The sequence below is a fragment of the Callospermophilus lateralis genome, chromosome 10 (genome assembly GCF_048772815.1).
Source record: "Callospermophilus lateralis isolate mCalLat2 chromosome 10, mCalLat2.hap1, whole genome shotgun sequence".
Lineage (NCBI taxonomy): Eukaryota > Metazoa > Chordata > Mammalia > Rodentia > Sciuridae > Callospermophilus > Callospermophilus lateralis.
Genome location: NC_135314.1, coordinates 56,930,533 through 56,947,025, shown reverse-complemented (window position 1 = coordinate 56,947,025; position 16,493 = coordinate 56,930,533). Strand labels below are relative to the sequence as shown.

General features: G+C 37.2%; 1 protein-coding gene across 2 annotated transcripts in view; it reads left to right on the top strand.

Moving 5' to 3' along the window:
• Positions 1–16,493, top strand: part of Slc15a2 (solute carrier family 15 member 2) — a 33,807-nt gene extending 17,314 nt beyond the window's left edge. For both annotated transcript variants that reach the window (XM_076867749.2, XM_076867750.2), the window contains 14 exons: positions 154–240; positions 394–483; positions 575–619; positions 1,927–1,959; positions 2,816–2,904; positions 4,035–4,116; positions 4,908–5,042; positions 5,570–5,734; positions 5,885–5,931; positions 7,453–7,563; positions 8,203–8,299; positions 14,730–14,876; positions 15,467–15,571; positions 15,916–16,493. In XM_076867749.2, coding sequence (XP_076723864.1) covers positions 154–240; positions 394–483; positions 575–619; positions 1,927–1,959; positions 2,816–2,904; positions 4,035–4,116; positions 4,908–5,042; positions 5,570–5,734; positions 5,885–5,931; positions 7,453–7,563; positions 8,203–8,299; positions 14,730–14,876; positions 15,467–15,571; positions 15,916–16,092 — 1,410 coding nt within the window. In that variant the 3' untranslated portion in view covers positions 16,093–16,493. The remainder of the gene's footprint in view (positions 1–153; positions 241–393; positions 484–574; positions 620–1,926; positions 1,960–2,815; positions 2,905–4,034; positions 4,117–4,907; positions 5,043–5,569; positions 5,735–5,884; positions 5,932–7,452; positions 7,564–8,202; positions 8,300–14,729; positions 14,877–15,466; positions 15,572–15,915) is intronic.

Here is a 16,493-nt window from a genome sequence, read left to right as displayed (position 1 = left end):
TCTGAAATTCAATGTCTAATGAGATCAAAGAGTTGGAATAGGTCACAAAAGGTATGTGTGTATGTGTGTGAGGGAAAAGGAAAAAAAAGAATTGGAAAAGGCAGAGAATGGTTTCCTCTTTTTCTCTCACCTGATATCTATGCTCTGCCCTAGTTTGCTATTTCCAACCGCTTCAAGAACCGTTCTGGGGATATTCCAAAGCGACAGCACTGGCTGGACTGGGCCTCTGAGAAGTACCCAGTAAGTGAACACTGCAGAAGTCTCCTTGCTCTATGGGGTCTTCCAAATACATCTTCTCCTGTGTATTTGACTCTTTTCTCTTTCTGCTTTTGGGCACTTCTGTTCTAAGTGGACCTTCTGGCAATTCTGCCCGTTCTTTCTTTCTCCCTGCAGAAGCGTCTCATTATGGATGTGAAGGCACTGACCAGGATACTGTTCCTTTATATTCCATTGCCCATGTTCTGGGCTCTTTTGGATCAGCAGGTAAGAATAGTCCTTTTGAAAGCCACCCCTTCTTCCACTACTTTACTCCCATAGAATAGAAATTTAACTTATTAACATTTGTCTGCCCCAGGGCTCACGATGGACCCTGCAAGCCACCAAGATGAATGGGAATTTGGTGAGTAGAAGAGATTTTTGAGAGAGGTTTATTTTTTCATCATCCATATTGAAGAAAATTTAATTTATTAGTGTTTTTTCCTAAAAATCAATACAGTATCATTTTAGAGGTGCATTTAGCCTAAGCACTGAGCAGACAATGAAATAAAACCCAGAACTTTATCTTTAGAAATCAGGAACATAAGGATGAGAAATAAGTATACCCGGATGTAGCTAGATACTGGGATATCAAATGAAGTGATACAGACCTGGGGTGGAGATTTTCTTCTAGCTAATCCTAGAACATAAGCAGGGACAGGTTTGATTGGTGTCATTACACAACTGGTTCCATCTCTCAGGCATGGCCCAGCAGGGACCTGTGAGAGGTAGAACATTTTGAATAAGGATGTGGAAAGAATGGAAAAGTTGTAAATATTCTTTTCTCTTTTTCCAAATGCTGTTCTTCAGTTCACTCAAAGTATCAACCATGCTCTCAACTGTTCTACTTCCTAGGTTATGATAGTATAGTTCTGAAGAAGACAGACAGGGTCATATTAGCAGTATGTTTGAAGCCAGCCTGCTAAATATAATTTTACCTCTCCCTTTCTCTAGTAGTCCAAGATTAACCATGGTGGTCCTCTTGTTGACCCTCTGGAGAACAACTTTGGAAGCACTGTGTCAGTGGGAGTCCTCACCCTAAGAACAATGTCTTTTCCTTTTCAATATTACCACTTGTGACTGCAGTTGCTGAGATTAATAAAAACACACCAACTCTATCTTCTCCAAAGTCTAAGAAAAGTATAGTATAGGTTGAGCATCCCTAACTCCAAAATCCATAATCTAAATCCCTTCAAAATCCTAGACTTTTTGAGTGTTGACATGATGCCACAAGTGGAAAATTCCAACCGTGAAACTTTATTACATGCATACCATTATTATGAGTATTGTGTAAAATTATCTTTGGCCATGTGTATGAGAAAAATATAAAATATGAATGAATTTCATGGTTAGGGTCTCATCCCCAAGATATTTCATTATATATATGCAAATATTCCAAAGTGCAAAACATTTCTAACCCCAAGCATTTCAGGTATACTCAACATGTACACAGAAAAGAATATTCTCCGTTAGGCCCATCAGCCTTCACCAAATGTAGCCAGAAGCCATTCCAAGTCTGCTCTCAGTCCCAAACAGGCAAGATAGTGGTCGTCAACCAAAGATCTGATGAATTTTCTTTTAAATGCTTTTGCCTGCTAATTAGCAAGATTATTCATCTGGACTTTTCTTGTCTTCTGCACCATCTCACTACCATTTATTATAATGTTTCAGGGATTTTTTGTGCTTCAGCCGGACCAGATGCAGGTAGGAGACTTCCCTGTAGGCATGTGGATGTGTTTCTTTCCTCATCTATCCTTCTACCTGCAGTATTAGGATTAACAGCTGTAATCCGATGCATTTCTTCTTATATACTGAGGAGAAACAACTGCAGAGATGATAAAATTCTTTTTAAACTTTAAATATTAGGAAAGTAGCTGCCTCCCAGTTCCAGGGAGAGTGAGCTTGTCCCCCCACAGGTAAAGTATAATCATTGGATTTCTTTTTTTGTCAAGGCAGTGGGTAATGGAAACATTGCCAAAGAGAGTATAAGCCTTTGTTGTGTGAGCAATGAAGTCAGAATCTGTTGATGACTCCCAGTTCCCTTTTAAGCCTCTTGTTCAACAATACCTACTTCTTTCTTCTCTCCTTCCTTTCCCTTGACTATGTCATATTCCCTTTGAGCTATGAAACTAAGCTATGAAAATAAGTCATAGTAGGGACTGGGTGACTCAGTGGTGGAGTGCTTGCCTAGCACATATGAGGCACTGGGTTCCATCGTCAGCACCACATAACAATAAACAAATAAATAAAATAAAGTTATTGTGTCCATCTACAACTAAAAATGTTTTTTTTAAAAAAAAAATTTTTAAAGTAACAGTGGGAGAGGAGAACTCTGAATATGATTGGCCGAAAAACACTCTCAGAGAGAAAGTAGCCCCTTGGGATATTTGGAAGGTACTATACAAGGAAGATAGACTTGGGTGTAAAGGGCTGAGAAATGTTGAATCGTTCCATATGTACTAAGTTTATGTGGATGAGAGTGCAAGCATGCGAATACCAGCATGTGCTCACACTTATGAGAGAACACTTGTAGCTAATCCTTTTTTACCATGCATTGCAGGTACTAAATCCCTTTTTGGTTCTTGTCTGCATCCCATTGTTTGACCTTGTCATTTATCCTCTGATTTCCAAGTGTGGAATTAACTTCTCGTAAGTGCTCACTATACCTTGAATTAACTACAAACTGATTCAGTCTTTGCTCACTTTGATACAGATTCAATACCTGTATGTTTCTACTTAATTGTGTCTGGGTTTGGTTTATTGTTTTTGCTTCTATTTTTCCTCATTGAATTATGTGCCAATTAATATTGAAGAGTGGGAGTTGGGTGTAATCAATGAGAGTCAAAGCCTTCACTAGGAATGTAAGTGTGTGATATTGAAGGGGTGGGTCCAGGCTTTATTAAAAGTCAAAGGTATATGAGGGTAGGCTCCTAAACCAACTTGTTGCTTTGTCCTTGAATGTTGCTTCTTCAAAGAAGCCCAAAGTTTTTGATGATAATTAATTCCTTTAAATTTATCATTGTCCCTATGAAACAAGTGGGGGACAGGGTTGGGCAGAGGATAGAATTATTCCCAATTACTCCTTCTCTCCTATTTTAGAAGTTATTCTTTGTAATATTTTCCAGAGGAGGGTTTCAAGTCTCCTTTAAAAATTATTATTACTATTATTATTATTATTTTACCGCATTCAAATGGCCTATCATTTATTTACTCACCACTCACTGAACAGACATCAGGCAGTTCAGGACCAAGTGCTATGCAAATGTAAATCAAGCACAGGTTTTCCCATCCAGGGGTTTACTAAATAGTAAGGGAGCTAGAGCACATGTGAGAATAACGATTACATAGGTAAATTATGTTAAATTCTCTAGGAAGGGAAGATGAAAATGGTAGAAAGGTGTAGAAAAGGAGAGAGTCCTTCCAGTCACCAGGGTCAAAAAAGGCTTCTGAAGAAGAAAATAAATTAAAGCATGTACAGGACCTGATATATGGTAAATGTTCAACAAATCTGGTTGTATTGCTGTCGTTTTTGATATTATGACATAATAGATTGGAAAATCATAAGTCAAGGTAGAGGTGGGAAAAGGTGGTACAATTACAAAGAGATGTGCCTCTAGTAAAAGAAGGGGGAGAAGATGTATTAATAAGAGTTCTGGGAAAGGCTTTGAAAAGTAATTGGTACTAAATTAAGAAAGGTCTTTAATGACAGGCTAAGGAGTTTGGAATTCTTACTGTAGAGTCTAAAGGATAGAACAATTCTCTCTCCCTTTTGTCTGCAGATCACTCAGGAAAATGGCAGTTGGTATGATCCTAGCATGCCTGGCATTTGCAGTTGCAGCAGTGATAGAAATAAAAATAAATGTGAGTTCAACAAATCTTAAGCTCCAGGAGGGCAGGACCATATCTGTCTTGTTCACTGTACTGACTTGTTCACTCTTGATTCCCTGGGATCTAGCACAGTATTTGTTTTGTAGGAAGTGCATGGTAAGTATGCATGATAGGTAAATAGATACGGATGCAAAATAAGGCCCAACTTTTGCATGAATGATTCGAAATTTATTTTCAGGGAATTCCCAAACACTAATATCCAAGATATCTAGCCATCTGTTTAGGGAACACAGGCTTTTGTGATGCCTTTCCAAATACTTAATAGATTATTGTTGGCAGTCAAATAGCCACTAATGGGGAGTGAAGTGTAAGGTCACGACTGAGTTGAAAAACACAGTTTGTTTCCTGGCATTGGTGCCTGCTTCATTGAACTGTTTCCCCCTTCAAGTTACCATTAGGGTTTTCTAAACCGAACACTCTTCTTCTTTTTTTTTTTTTTTTTGTGGGGGGGATGGGGTGGTGCCGGGGATTGAACCCAGGGGCACTTAACCACTGAGCCACATCCCCAGCCCTATTTTGTATTTTATTTAGAAACAGGGTCTCACTGAGTTGCTTAGGGCCTCACTTTTGCTGAGGTTGGCTTTGAATTTGCAATCCTCCTACCTCAGCCTTCCAAATTACAAGTGCTAAATGCTCTTCAGAGAGAGAAAACCATGTCCTTTTGACTACATAGGTTAGGTTGTCAGAGCAGGACCAAGTTATGTGTTATCATGTTCTGGGAGGGTTATTTGTTGGTGATTCTAATATATGTTATTTGTTTTAAGGGAATGGCCCCACCCCAGCCAGGTTCACAAGAAATCTACCTACAAATCTTGAACCTGGCAGATGATGAAGTGAAAGTGACAGTGCTGGGAAATGGAAATCATTCTCTGTTGATAGAGTCCATCAAATCCTTTCAGGTGAATTATGAACCTGAATGAACCAGAAGCTTTATGTACTGTATTGACCTTGATTTTTTTTTTCTTAACATGAATTGTATCGTAAACATTTCCTGTGTTCTTAGATAATTTATGACAACATGATTTTAATGAGTATATAATATTCCATCCTATATATATATAGTTAATTTAAATATTTTCCTATAGACATTCAAGTTTTTATTATTATATATAATCCTATAATGAACATCCTTACTCATGAATCTTTATGAATGCCTCTATTTCCTATGGTACATTCCTAGAACTAACTAATTCAAAGAAAGAAATTATTAGTATCTGATGGGGTCATTCACCCTGAGATGCTATGAAATTGCAGTATCCAAGCTGGGTTAGCAGGCTCGGACTGTAGCTCAGTGGTAGATAGCTTGCCTAGCATATGTAAGGCCCTGAGTTTAATTCCCAGTGATTCCCAAAACAAAAAGTAAAACATATGAAAACATTTTCAAGCTGGGATAGAAGGTGAGTGTAACAGGTACTTCACTCTACAGAAAACAACAAATTATTCCAAACTGCAACTGAAAACAAAAAGCCAGGATTTCCACTTCCATCTGAAGTATCATAATTTGTCTGTCTATACTGAGCATTCTGTGGAGGAGAAGAACTGGTACAGTCTGATCATTCATGAGAACGGGAAAAGTGTCTCCAGCATGATGGTAAGTTGAGGAATTGCCCATGTTCCAAGTTGCCATCTCAAAGTAGGATGGCTGGCTCATCCACATCAAGGATCTGTCTGCTGATTCAATGTTCTTATCATCCGTTCCCTCTATCAGCTGTTACTGATTTTTTACTTTCCTCTATTCTAGGTAAAGGATATAGAAAACAAAACAACAAATGGGATGACAGCCATCAGGTTTGGATATCAGGCAGACCCCAGGCCACACCATTTTCTTATCTGGGGTCTCTTCTGATCGTTGGGGCTTCAGATGAAGAGGCCTCATTTGACTTGTTCTGAACAGGGATTGTCTCTCCTAGAAGGTCAGGGACACTGGTGTCCGAAAGCATCTTCCAGGGCAGTGAGAAGGAGCTAGGCTTGGTTTCTCATGTGGAATTAAAGAAATGACACTATCTCCATATGCCTGCTCTGCTCCACTGCAAATATGTTTTTCCTATATTTTCTCCATTTATCTTGACCTCAAGAAAATAACTAAGTACTTTCTTTCTGTGGCCATGAGAGAGAAATTTAGAAATAAGCAAGTAATCTTCTCTTCAAAGTTGGTAATTGGAAATCTGTTGTTTAAATTATTGTAAATCTAGAGTGGCATCGTGGTGTCGTTCACATTTTAAGTCAAAAGATTTGATTTTGAATCTAGACAAAGCTGAAGCAAGGGATAGATACAGAGATGGAGCACCAAAGAGGTCACCTGCTGTCTGTGGTAGGAATTAGACACAAGAGAGATACACGTGCCTGTGCCACCAAGCTGAGGTAGTTGTTGTTAAGAAGAGTGTTGTACAGAAGTTTTGATGAAAAATCTGAATTTCACTGAAGGATGGAACAATCATAATAACTTGCTTTTGAATAAACTTCAGGAAAAGCAAACAGCTCAAAATAAATAAGGCAAGAATGAGGCCAGAAAGCAAGAGAACTAAGTCTTACAAGAGGGTGGGTATTTTTTAGATCAGCGCAGGATGATCTATAGTGCAGGAATCAAGCTGTAAGACTCTGAGGAAACTACCCTTCTTTTCCCGTGGCAGAGACAAAGGCAAAAGCTATCAAAACAGAAATGTACCAAAAACCCATTTTGAGGAATTAATCTAGGGACCTAGGTTCAGAAGACTAGAAAGTTGGCTCTGGAAGGGTACAACGTTTCTGGAGACTAGAAAACAATAACAAATTACTATGCACTAAGATCTAAGTTTTTCATGAGTCAAACTGGACTTCATTCATGATAGGGTAAGATGTCACTTTTATGTAAATACTTTTATATTTAGTTATCTATTCTAATATATATTATTCTATTATATATTATATTATAATAATTATATTATTTTTTAGTAAAGTCTCAGTTGGCGAATTCCACCATTAAGAGGAAAAGAAATTGGATATACCTAAGCTCTATTAGAAAGGAAACTCAGGTTGCAATTGGGTGATCATGACAGCGTCCATCCAGCTAGAGATCTGGTGAGAATGTGACAGATGATAAGTTAATACCCCAAGGAGAAGAAGTTAGAGAAAGTTAAGACTACTGATTACTTCTTACATGTGACTTCTTTCATTTGTCTGGATAAGTATGTATCATGAACCTTTATGTACCAGGCATTATTCTAGGCACTGGGGATATAGTGATAGGGAAAATAGAAAAGGTCCCTACCCTCTTTTATCAGGTGTCCTGTTTGTATCTGTCTGATTTGTAAATAATTTCTCTACCCTCAGGTTTATTAACACTTTGCATACAGATGTCAACATCTCCCTGGGTACCGACACCCCCATCAGTGTTGGTGAAGACTATGGTGTGTCTCCTTACAGAACTGTTCATAGAGGAGAGTAAGAGCATTGCCCTGTGGACATTTTAATTTTATCAAGAATTGTTTTTAAAATGCTATCTATGTCTATAGATGGGGAACTTAGGAACATCTGCATAGACAGACTCCTACTGCTTTTCCACTCTTGCCTCCTGCCCTCAGTCTCACCATTTTTAGGCAGGGATATGTTGAGATCATGGTAGTTGTGATGGCCACACTGGGTAGTTAACATGGCCCATCTCTGTGAGGCTCACAAACTTTATTATTGATTCTGACTCTTACTCTGTGGGATGTCCCATTGGCACCTCATTACTTAGAATTTACCCACTCAGGTTCACTGTGTTTACCTTATGACCTGTTCCACCAGGTCATAAGATTTGCATGAGAAACTTCACCGGGGCCTGAAATCTACAAAAGATGATTTGTGCCTTCTTTATTCAGATTTAGGACTTAAAAGCAAAAATAAAAACCTTACAGGCAATAAAGAGCTCGTGGTCAGAGGAGGCAAATAACCTGGCATGAAAATAACTTGTTCCTAGAAGCATCTCTCTTCAAAGAGGTGACTTTGCTCATGATCAGTAGACAGCTGGGATCACTCTTTTCTCTGGAGATGAGTGCTGAGCCATGCTGCATATCCTAACCTAAACTCATCCTTTTCCAGATACCCTGCAGTGCATTGTAAAACTGAAGATAAGGACTTTTCTCTGAATTTGGGTCTACTAGACTTCGGTGCATCGTATCTGTTTGTTATTATTAATGTAAGTAGCTCACAGCTACCTCCCTTTGCCCGCTTCCACCACATCCTGGGGTCCTTTTGGCAGGGATGAAGGGCAAAGGGAGAAGACTCCGACAAGACAGGGTCAAGTGCTTATTTCTAATGTAAGGTGGTAGTTTCTACAGTGATTTTAGAAAGCCCACTCTCTTCAGAGGGAATTTAAATATAAAATACATCAGCAATCGGCAAATCGTATTGGGAATGGGAAAAAGTAATTCATCTTGAGTCCTCACTACGAGATCACATGATCTACTCCAGTCTCATTATAGCCCTAAGAAACCAAAGCTTATTAATGCAAAATTATTTATGTCTCCTTGTGTGGCTCCATATGCAGGTCTCCTAGCTCTCTAGAAATTTAACCTACTAACTCATCACAGTCTGAAATACCAATACCAATAGTAAATGTCAATTGCCACACAAAGTTTGGGGATCTGTTAACTGATCAGTCCATCAAAAACAATTGTCTCAGCAATCAGGGCAGGGTACTTCTGCATTTTAATTTTGGTACCAATCTTGGGTTAAATTTTATTATTTAATTACTTTTGACACTATTAAAGATAAAAAAGAATGAATAGGAGGGAATATTTTAGAGGTGTGATGAGAATACCATGTATACAATTTTATATAATTTATTGATTAATTTAATTTGATCCTTTGGGTTATATATTTTTATTACATGTTTGTTGAGATATGATTAATATGCCGTATAATTTACCCATTTAAAGTATACAATGGCTTTTACTATATTAATGTGTTCAATATGTGTTGATATGTATTCAATATATATAGAGAAAAAACATTCCATAGTGTGCATTCAGTGGTTCCTAATATAACCGGAGTTGTACAATTTGGAACATTTTTCATCACATCATAAAGAAACCTCATATGCTGGGCATGGTGGTGCACATGTGTAATGTTAGTGGTTCAGGAGACTGAGGCAAGAGGATTGTAAGTTCCAAGCCAGCCTCAGCAACTTAGCAAGGCTCTAAGCAACTTAGTGAGAATCTGTTTCAAAATAAAAAAAATAAAAGGGGCAGTGGATGTGGCTCAGTAAACACCCCTGAGTTAAATCCTTACTACAAAAAGAAGAAAAGAAGAAAAAGAGAAACCTCATATTCCCATTAGAAGTCACTCTCCATTTCTTCCTAAACCACTAGTTCTAGGCAACCACTATTCTACTTTCTGTCTAAGATATTTTGTAATCTGGACATTTCATGTAAACAGAATCACGTGCTGGGCATGGTGGCACATGCTTATAATCCCAACGACTTGAGAAGCTGAGGCAGATGGTCCAAAGTTCGAGGCCACCTCAGCAACTAGCCAGACCCTGTCTTAAAATAAAAAATGAAAAGGGCTGAGGATGTAGTTTAACGGTAGAATGCCTCTGGGTTCAATGTCCAGTACCAAAAGAGGTAAATAAGTGAGTAAAAATAAAAATAAAAGAAATCATAGAATGTTTTTGTGTCTGCTTCTTTCATGTAGCATAATTTTCAAGGCTCATCCATCAGTGGTTCATTTATTTTTTATTTTTTCCTTTTTCCTCTTTTTTTCTTTTTAAAACTTTTCTTTGTTACTTTTTAATTTTTTTAAATTTTATTTTTTTTAAATTTATATATGATAGTGGAATGCATTACAATTCTTATTACACATATAGAGCACAATTTTTCATATCTCTGGTTGTATATGAAGTATATTCATACCAATTAGTTTACTTATTTTTATTACCAAATAATATTCTACTGTATGACTATACCACTTTTTATTATTTACCCATCAGATGATGTACAGTTGAGTTGTTTCTGACTTTTGAGGCTTATAAATAATTGTGCTATGAACCTTCATATGCAGGTTTCTGTGGGGACATACATTTTCATTTCTTTTGGCTATATATCTAGAAGTAGAATTCCTGGGTCACATGGTAACTCTATGGTTAACCATTCATAAAGCTTCCAGGATTTTCCAAAGCAATTGCACTATCTTACATTCCCACTAATAGTGTGTACAGGTTGCAATTTCTCTACATCTTCTCCAATATGGGTTTCCTTTTTTGGTTAGAGCCACTTTGGTAGTGTGAAACAGCATCTCATTAAGGTATTGACTTGGATTTCCCAGATGGTTAGTGATGTGGTTAGAGAAGATGTTGACCATCTTTTCATGTGCTTCTTGTCCATTTGTATATCTTTGGAGAAATGTCTATTTTGATCCTTTGCCCAATTTCTAATTGGGTTATTTATCTCTTTTATTATTGACTTGTAAACATTCTTTATATATATTAGACATGCCTATTGTCAGATAGATAATTTGCAAATTCTCCCACTTAATAATTTGGTGGTTGTTTTTTTTTTTTTAACTTTAGTAATGCTGTCTGTTGAAGCACAAAGTTTTCAATTTTGTTCAACTTATCTACTTTTTCTTTGGTTGATTATGGTTTCAGTGTCATATCTAAGAAACCACTGCCTAAACCAAAGTCACAAGGATTCATGCCTATGGTTTCCTCTAAAAATTTTGTAGTTTTAGCTCTTACGTGAAGGTCTTCAATCTATTTTGAGTGATATATAACCTGAGCTAAGGTGTTCATTTTCATTCTTTTGTATGTATATATCCAGTTTCCCTAGCACAATTGATTGAAAAGATTTTCTTTCCCTCATTAAACGGTTTTGAAGCTCTTGTTGAAAATCATTTGACCTTAAGCATGAGGTCTTATTTTTGGTCTCTGAATTCTATCCCATGATCTACCTGTCTATCTTGTGCCAGTGCCAGATTGTTTTGTTTCCTGTTTCTTTGTAGTAAATTTTGTATTCTGGAAGTGTGAGTTTCCAACTTTGGTTTTCTTTTTCAACATTGGTTTGGTTATTTGGGGCCAATGAATTGCCGCGCATATTTCAGGATCAAATTAGGACCAGAAGCCAACTGGGATTTTGCTGGAGACTGTTTTGATCATTTTTGGGGAAGTTCTGCCATCATAACAATATTAAGTTTTCTGTTCAGTAAACATGAAATGTCTTCCATATATTTACATCTTCTCTATTTTTTTGAAAATGTTTTGTAGCTTTCAGAGTATAATAACTTTTAGATTAGCTTTGTTAAATATATTCCTATGCATCAATACTTTTGAAGCTCTTAATGGAATAATTTTCTTAATTTCATTTTCAAATTGTTCATTGTAAGTTATAGAAATACAATTGATTTTTTATATTAATCTTTCTATATCATCCTGCAACCATACTGAACTTATTTGTTAGGTTGAATGCTTTTTTTAGTGGACTCGTTAGACTTTCTACCTACAACATCATGCTATTTGCAAATAGAGAGAACTGTCTTTTCCATCTTGATGCCTTCATTTCTTTTCTTTGCTTGGTTGTTCTGGTACAATGTTGAATAGAAGTGGTTAGAGCAAATGTTTTCTAGGGGTGGAGTGGGGAGCATTCAGTCTTTTATCATTAAGGTTTTTCATAGATGCTGCTTATGAAATTGAAGTTTCCTTTTATTCATAGTTTTTTGAGGTTTTATTTTATTTCCCCCCTGATCATTTTATCATAAATGGGGTTGAATTTGTCAAATGCAAAATGAAATTTTGTACATTTATTTAGATGATAATGTGGATTTTTGTCTTTTATTCTGTTGATATGGCATGCAGCATTAATTGATTTTCAGATATTAAACCAATCCAGGCCAATTAATTTTCTAGGACTGCTTTAACAAAGTATCACAAGCTGAGTGGCTTATGCTATAGGAATTTAATGTCTCAGTTATGAAGGTTAGAAGTCGGAGATGAAGATGTTTGGGGGGTTGGTTTGTTCTTGGGGCTGTGGGGTAGAATCTGTTCCATGCCTCCCCTATACCTTTTGGTGGTTTTCTGGAAATTTAGTATTCCTTGGGGTGTGGTACAATCACCTCAATGCCTGCCTTCATCTTCACATGGCATTTTTCCTATGTGCTTCTCTGTATCCAAATTTCTCTTTTTTAATATAAGGATACCTATAAATTGGTCATATATACTAATGACTTCAATTCAATGTGTCTAACTGCATCTATAAACAAGCTTATTTCCAAATAAGGTTATATTTTCAGGTATGGTGTTAGAACTTCAACACACAAGTCTTGAGGGACACAATTCAACTTGTAACAGTTGTATTCCTGGTGTTATTTCATTTTTTGTTTATTCTCTCTTATATGCTGTTCAAGATAGAGGCCATAGATAATTCTAAATGCCAAAATCGAATAGTCACTTAGACCAGAAGTCATAAATTGGGGGCCTGGAGACCCAGTTATTTCTGTTTTTAAAATTTATATATGACATCAGAATGCATTACAATTCTTATTACACAATTTTTCATATCTCTGATTGTATACAAAGTATATTTGCACCAATTCATGTCTTCATACTTGTACTTTGGATAATAATGATCATTACATTCTACCATCATTAATAACCCCATGCCCCCTCCCTTCCCCTCCCACCCCTCTGCCCTATCTAGAGTTCCTCTATTCCTCCCATGCTTCCTCTCCCTATCCCACTATGAATCAGCCTCCTTATATCAAAGAAAACATTTGGCATTTGTTTTGGGGGGGATTGGCTAACTTCACTTAGCATTATTTTCTCTAACTCCATTCATTTACCTGCAAATGTCATGATTTTATTCTCTTTTATTGCTGAGTAATATTCCATTGTGTATATATGCCACATTTTTTTATCCATTAATCTATTGAAGGGCATCTAGGTTGGTTCCACAGTTTATCTATTGTGAATTGTGCTGCTATAAACATTGATGTGGCTGTGTCCCTGTAGTATGCTGTTTTTAAGCCCTTCAGGTATAGACTGAGGAGAGAGATAGCTGGGTCAAATGGTGGTTCCGTTCCCAATTTTCCAAGAAATCTCCATACTGCTATCCATATTGGCTGCACCAATTTGCAGTCCCACCAGCAGTGTATGAATGTACCTTTTTCCCCACATCCTCACCAACACTTATTGTTGTTTGTATGCATAATAGCTGCCATTCTGACTGGAGTGAGATGATATCTTAGAGTGGTTTTGATTTGCATTTCTCTAATTGCTAGTGATGATGAACATTTTTTCATCTATTTGTTGATTGATTGTATATCATCTTCTGAGAAGTGTCTGTTCAGGTCCTTGGCCCATTTATTGACTGGGTTATTTGTTTTTTTTTTTTTTTTTTTTTTTTTTTTTGGTGCTTAGCTTTTTGAGTTCTTTATACCCTAGAGATTAGTGCTGTATCTGACTTGTGAGGGGCAAAGATTTGATCCCAAGATGTAGGCTCTCTATTCACCTCACAGACTGGTTTTTTTTGTTTGTTTGTTTGTTTTGTTTTTTTGTTTTTTTTGCTGAGAAGAAACTTTTTAATTTGAGTCAATCCCATTTATTGATTCTTGATTTTAATTCTTGTGCCACAGGAATCTTATTAAGGAAGTTGGGGACCCAGTTCTTTCTATAGACCTATCTTGTTTGGCTTGCATTTATTGACAAATAAAATAAAATAATTAATTGTTAATATTTAAAATTCAAGAGATTTTACCTAAGAACTTGGATTGCTAACGTGTCTTGGCATAAAGTCAGGGATTCCATAACAGATATTACTGTGTCACTTGGCTGTTGCTATAGTGGCTGTACCTTTTAGATGGAACCTGTGCTATCCACCTCGCATAGTTCTTCTCATTTCCATTTCACACGTTTTATTTACTTAATGACTTGAATTTGAACATTTGACTATCTGACCTTGATTTAGAAGCTCGGTTCATGATTTTCTCTTCTTCTGAGAAAATACAAATAGATGCCTAGATTATTTGTACTCTCAACAGAAGCAAAACAGGAAATCTTTACCATATTATTTTGACCCAATGGCCTCTAAGCTCAGAGAATTAAGGGTATTGGGGCATCAATTTATTTATCTCACATACTTTTAAAAATATTTTTAGTTGTAGATGGACACAATATCTTTATTTTATTTATTTTTTTGTGTGTGGTGCTGAGAATTGAACCTAGTGCCTTGCACATGCTAGGCAAATACGCTACCACTGAGCCAGAACTCCAGCCCCTCTCACAGACTTTGGTGTTTTTTTTTTGCGGGGGGAGTTGTTTTTGTTTTTGTTTTGGCAGTGCTGGGAATTGAACCTAGGGCCTTGTGCATGTGAGGAAAGCACCCTACCAATTGAGCTACATTCTCAACCCCACTCTCACTTAATGTAACTGATTGAAGTCTGGCAATTGAGCATAGTGTTACCAAAAAAAAAAAAAAAAAATTCAAAAAACTGGAATTGTGTGGAAATGTTCAATCTTTTCAAAGTAGCAAAAGGATGAAAATTTAAAAAGGGATGGATATAGGTCATTGAATGCTACAATTAGGCACATTTTCTTGAGACTACAGATAAGACCATTTCCTCTTTCTCTCACTAAGATCACCAATCAAGGTCTTCAGGCCTGGAAGACAGAAGACATTCCAGCCAATAAAATGTCCATTGCATGGCAACTACCACAGTATATTCTGGTTACAGTTGCTGAGGTCATGTTCTCTGTCACAGGACTTGAATTTTCTTATTCTCAGGTAAGACTTTCTAAGTGAAAAATAAAAATGGAGTCATTGCTTGAGGGATACCAAGTTTTAATTCTAGCACTGCCTTACATAAGTATGTGATCCTGGCCAAGACCTCCATCTCTTTTGACCTTGGGTTCCTATGTATGACCTTGAACAGTCACCTTGACTTCCAGGATCGTGACAGTGCAGCCTAGCCGTACATGATGTTTGGGCTCTGGGAAAGAACACTTAAATATGAAGACTAAGCTCTGTGGAGTTAGACTACCTAAGTTCAGATTTTGTCTGCATGACTTTTGTGTAACCTTAAGCAAATGCATTATCATCACTCAAATGCTATTTTTCTTTTCTTTTAAGTATACTAATATAACTTATCCCTTAGGATTGTATAAAGATTATATGACATAATGAATTAAAATATTCAAGAGTTCTAATTTTTTCTTACTGTTGACATTATTACCATCCCTGCAATCAATGTGATAGTTGAACTTAGTGGGGGAAATTCAAATATGGAAACTGTCGTGGGAGAAGTTTACTGGATAGACTTCTTGGGTAAAGGGTTGGCATATAGTTTGTTTACTTACAAACCTGGTCTTCCCTAGGCTCCATCTAGCATGAAGTCTGTACTCCAGGCAGCCTGGTTGTTGACTGTTGCAGTTGGGAATATCATTGTGCTTGTTGTGGCGCAGTTCAGTGGCCTGGTACAGGTATGGATCCAAGGGAAGCAAGGAGTTCATGTCTACTCAAAGTTTTCCTACAACTTTCTATTCTTCCTTTTCCCTGTCTTTCTGTTTCCTACATTCCCCACTCAGTGCTGTGATATGAGATGGATTGGATACCTAGAGATTGTCAAGAGGTAGATGTGTGGGTGACAATAATGACCACTCTATGCCTATGTGAGGAGGGGGCAGTGAACCCAGTGTTCCCCTAGGAGAAGTCTATCTGAATTGGTGAACCTTCAGTCAAGGTGCCCCTCAGTCTCCACCCCATAAAGTTCTCTTTAGTTTCAGGTTTCTCCATATTCTCCTCTTGTATTTATTTCTCCCTGCAGTGGGCTGAATTCATTTTGTTTTCCTGCCTCCTCCTGGTGGTGTGCCTGATCTTCTCCATCATGGGCTACTACTACGAACCTGTAAAGTCAGAGAATATTCACCAACCAGCGGATAAGCAGATTCTCCATTTCCAAGGGGAGGTGATCAACTTAGAGACCAAGAATACAAAGCTCTGATGATTCCCTGGACTGACTCCAGTTCCTGTTCCTGATCTCAGTCATCACCTATCTTCAAGCAATTTTTTTTTCTCCTACTGGTTTAGGAGAAAGGTTATATCATATCTGAGCTGATTTCTTATACCTTTCTCCCATGGTAGAGGTAATTTCAGAACTGAATTTTCTAGTACATCTTTCATCAAGGCCCTAAGACACCGTGTTTTCCCATCCATCAGTGAACTCAGTAAACCTTCTGTCATTCTCAAGCTGGCCTCATGTCTCCAAATAGGCATAAAATATAAGTGTGTGATAGAAAGAAATAAGTCAGTTATTGAGGATTCCTTTAAAGGTATCTGCCCTCTAGAATTGATGACCCCAATTTTTGAGGTGCTAGTTTAGAGGCAAAAATGCACAATATTAGA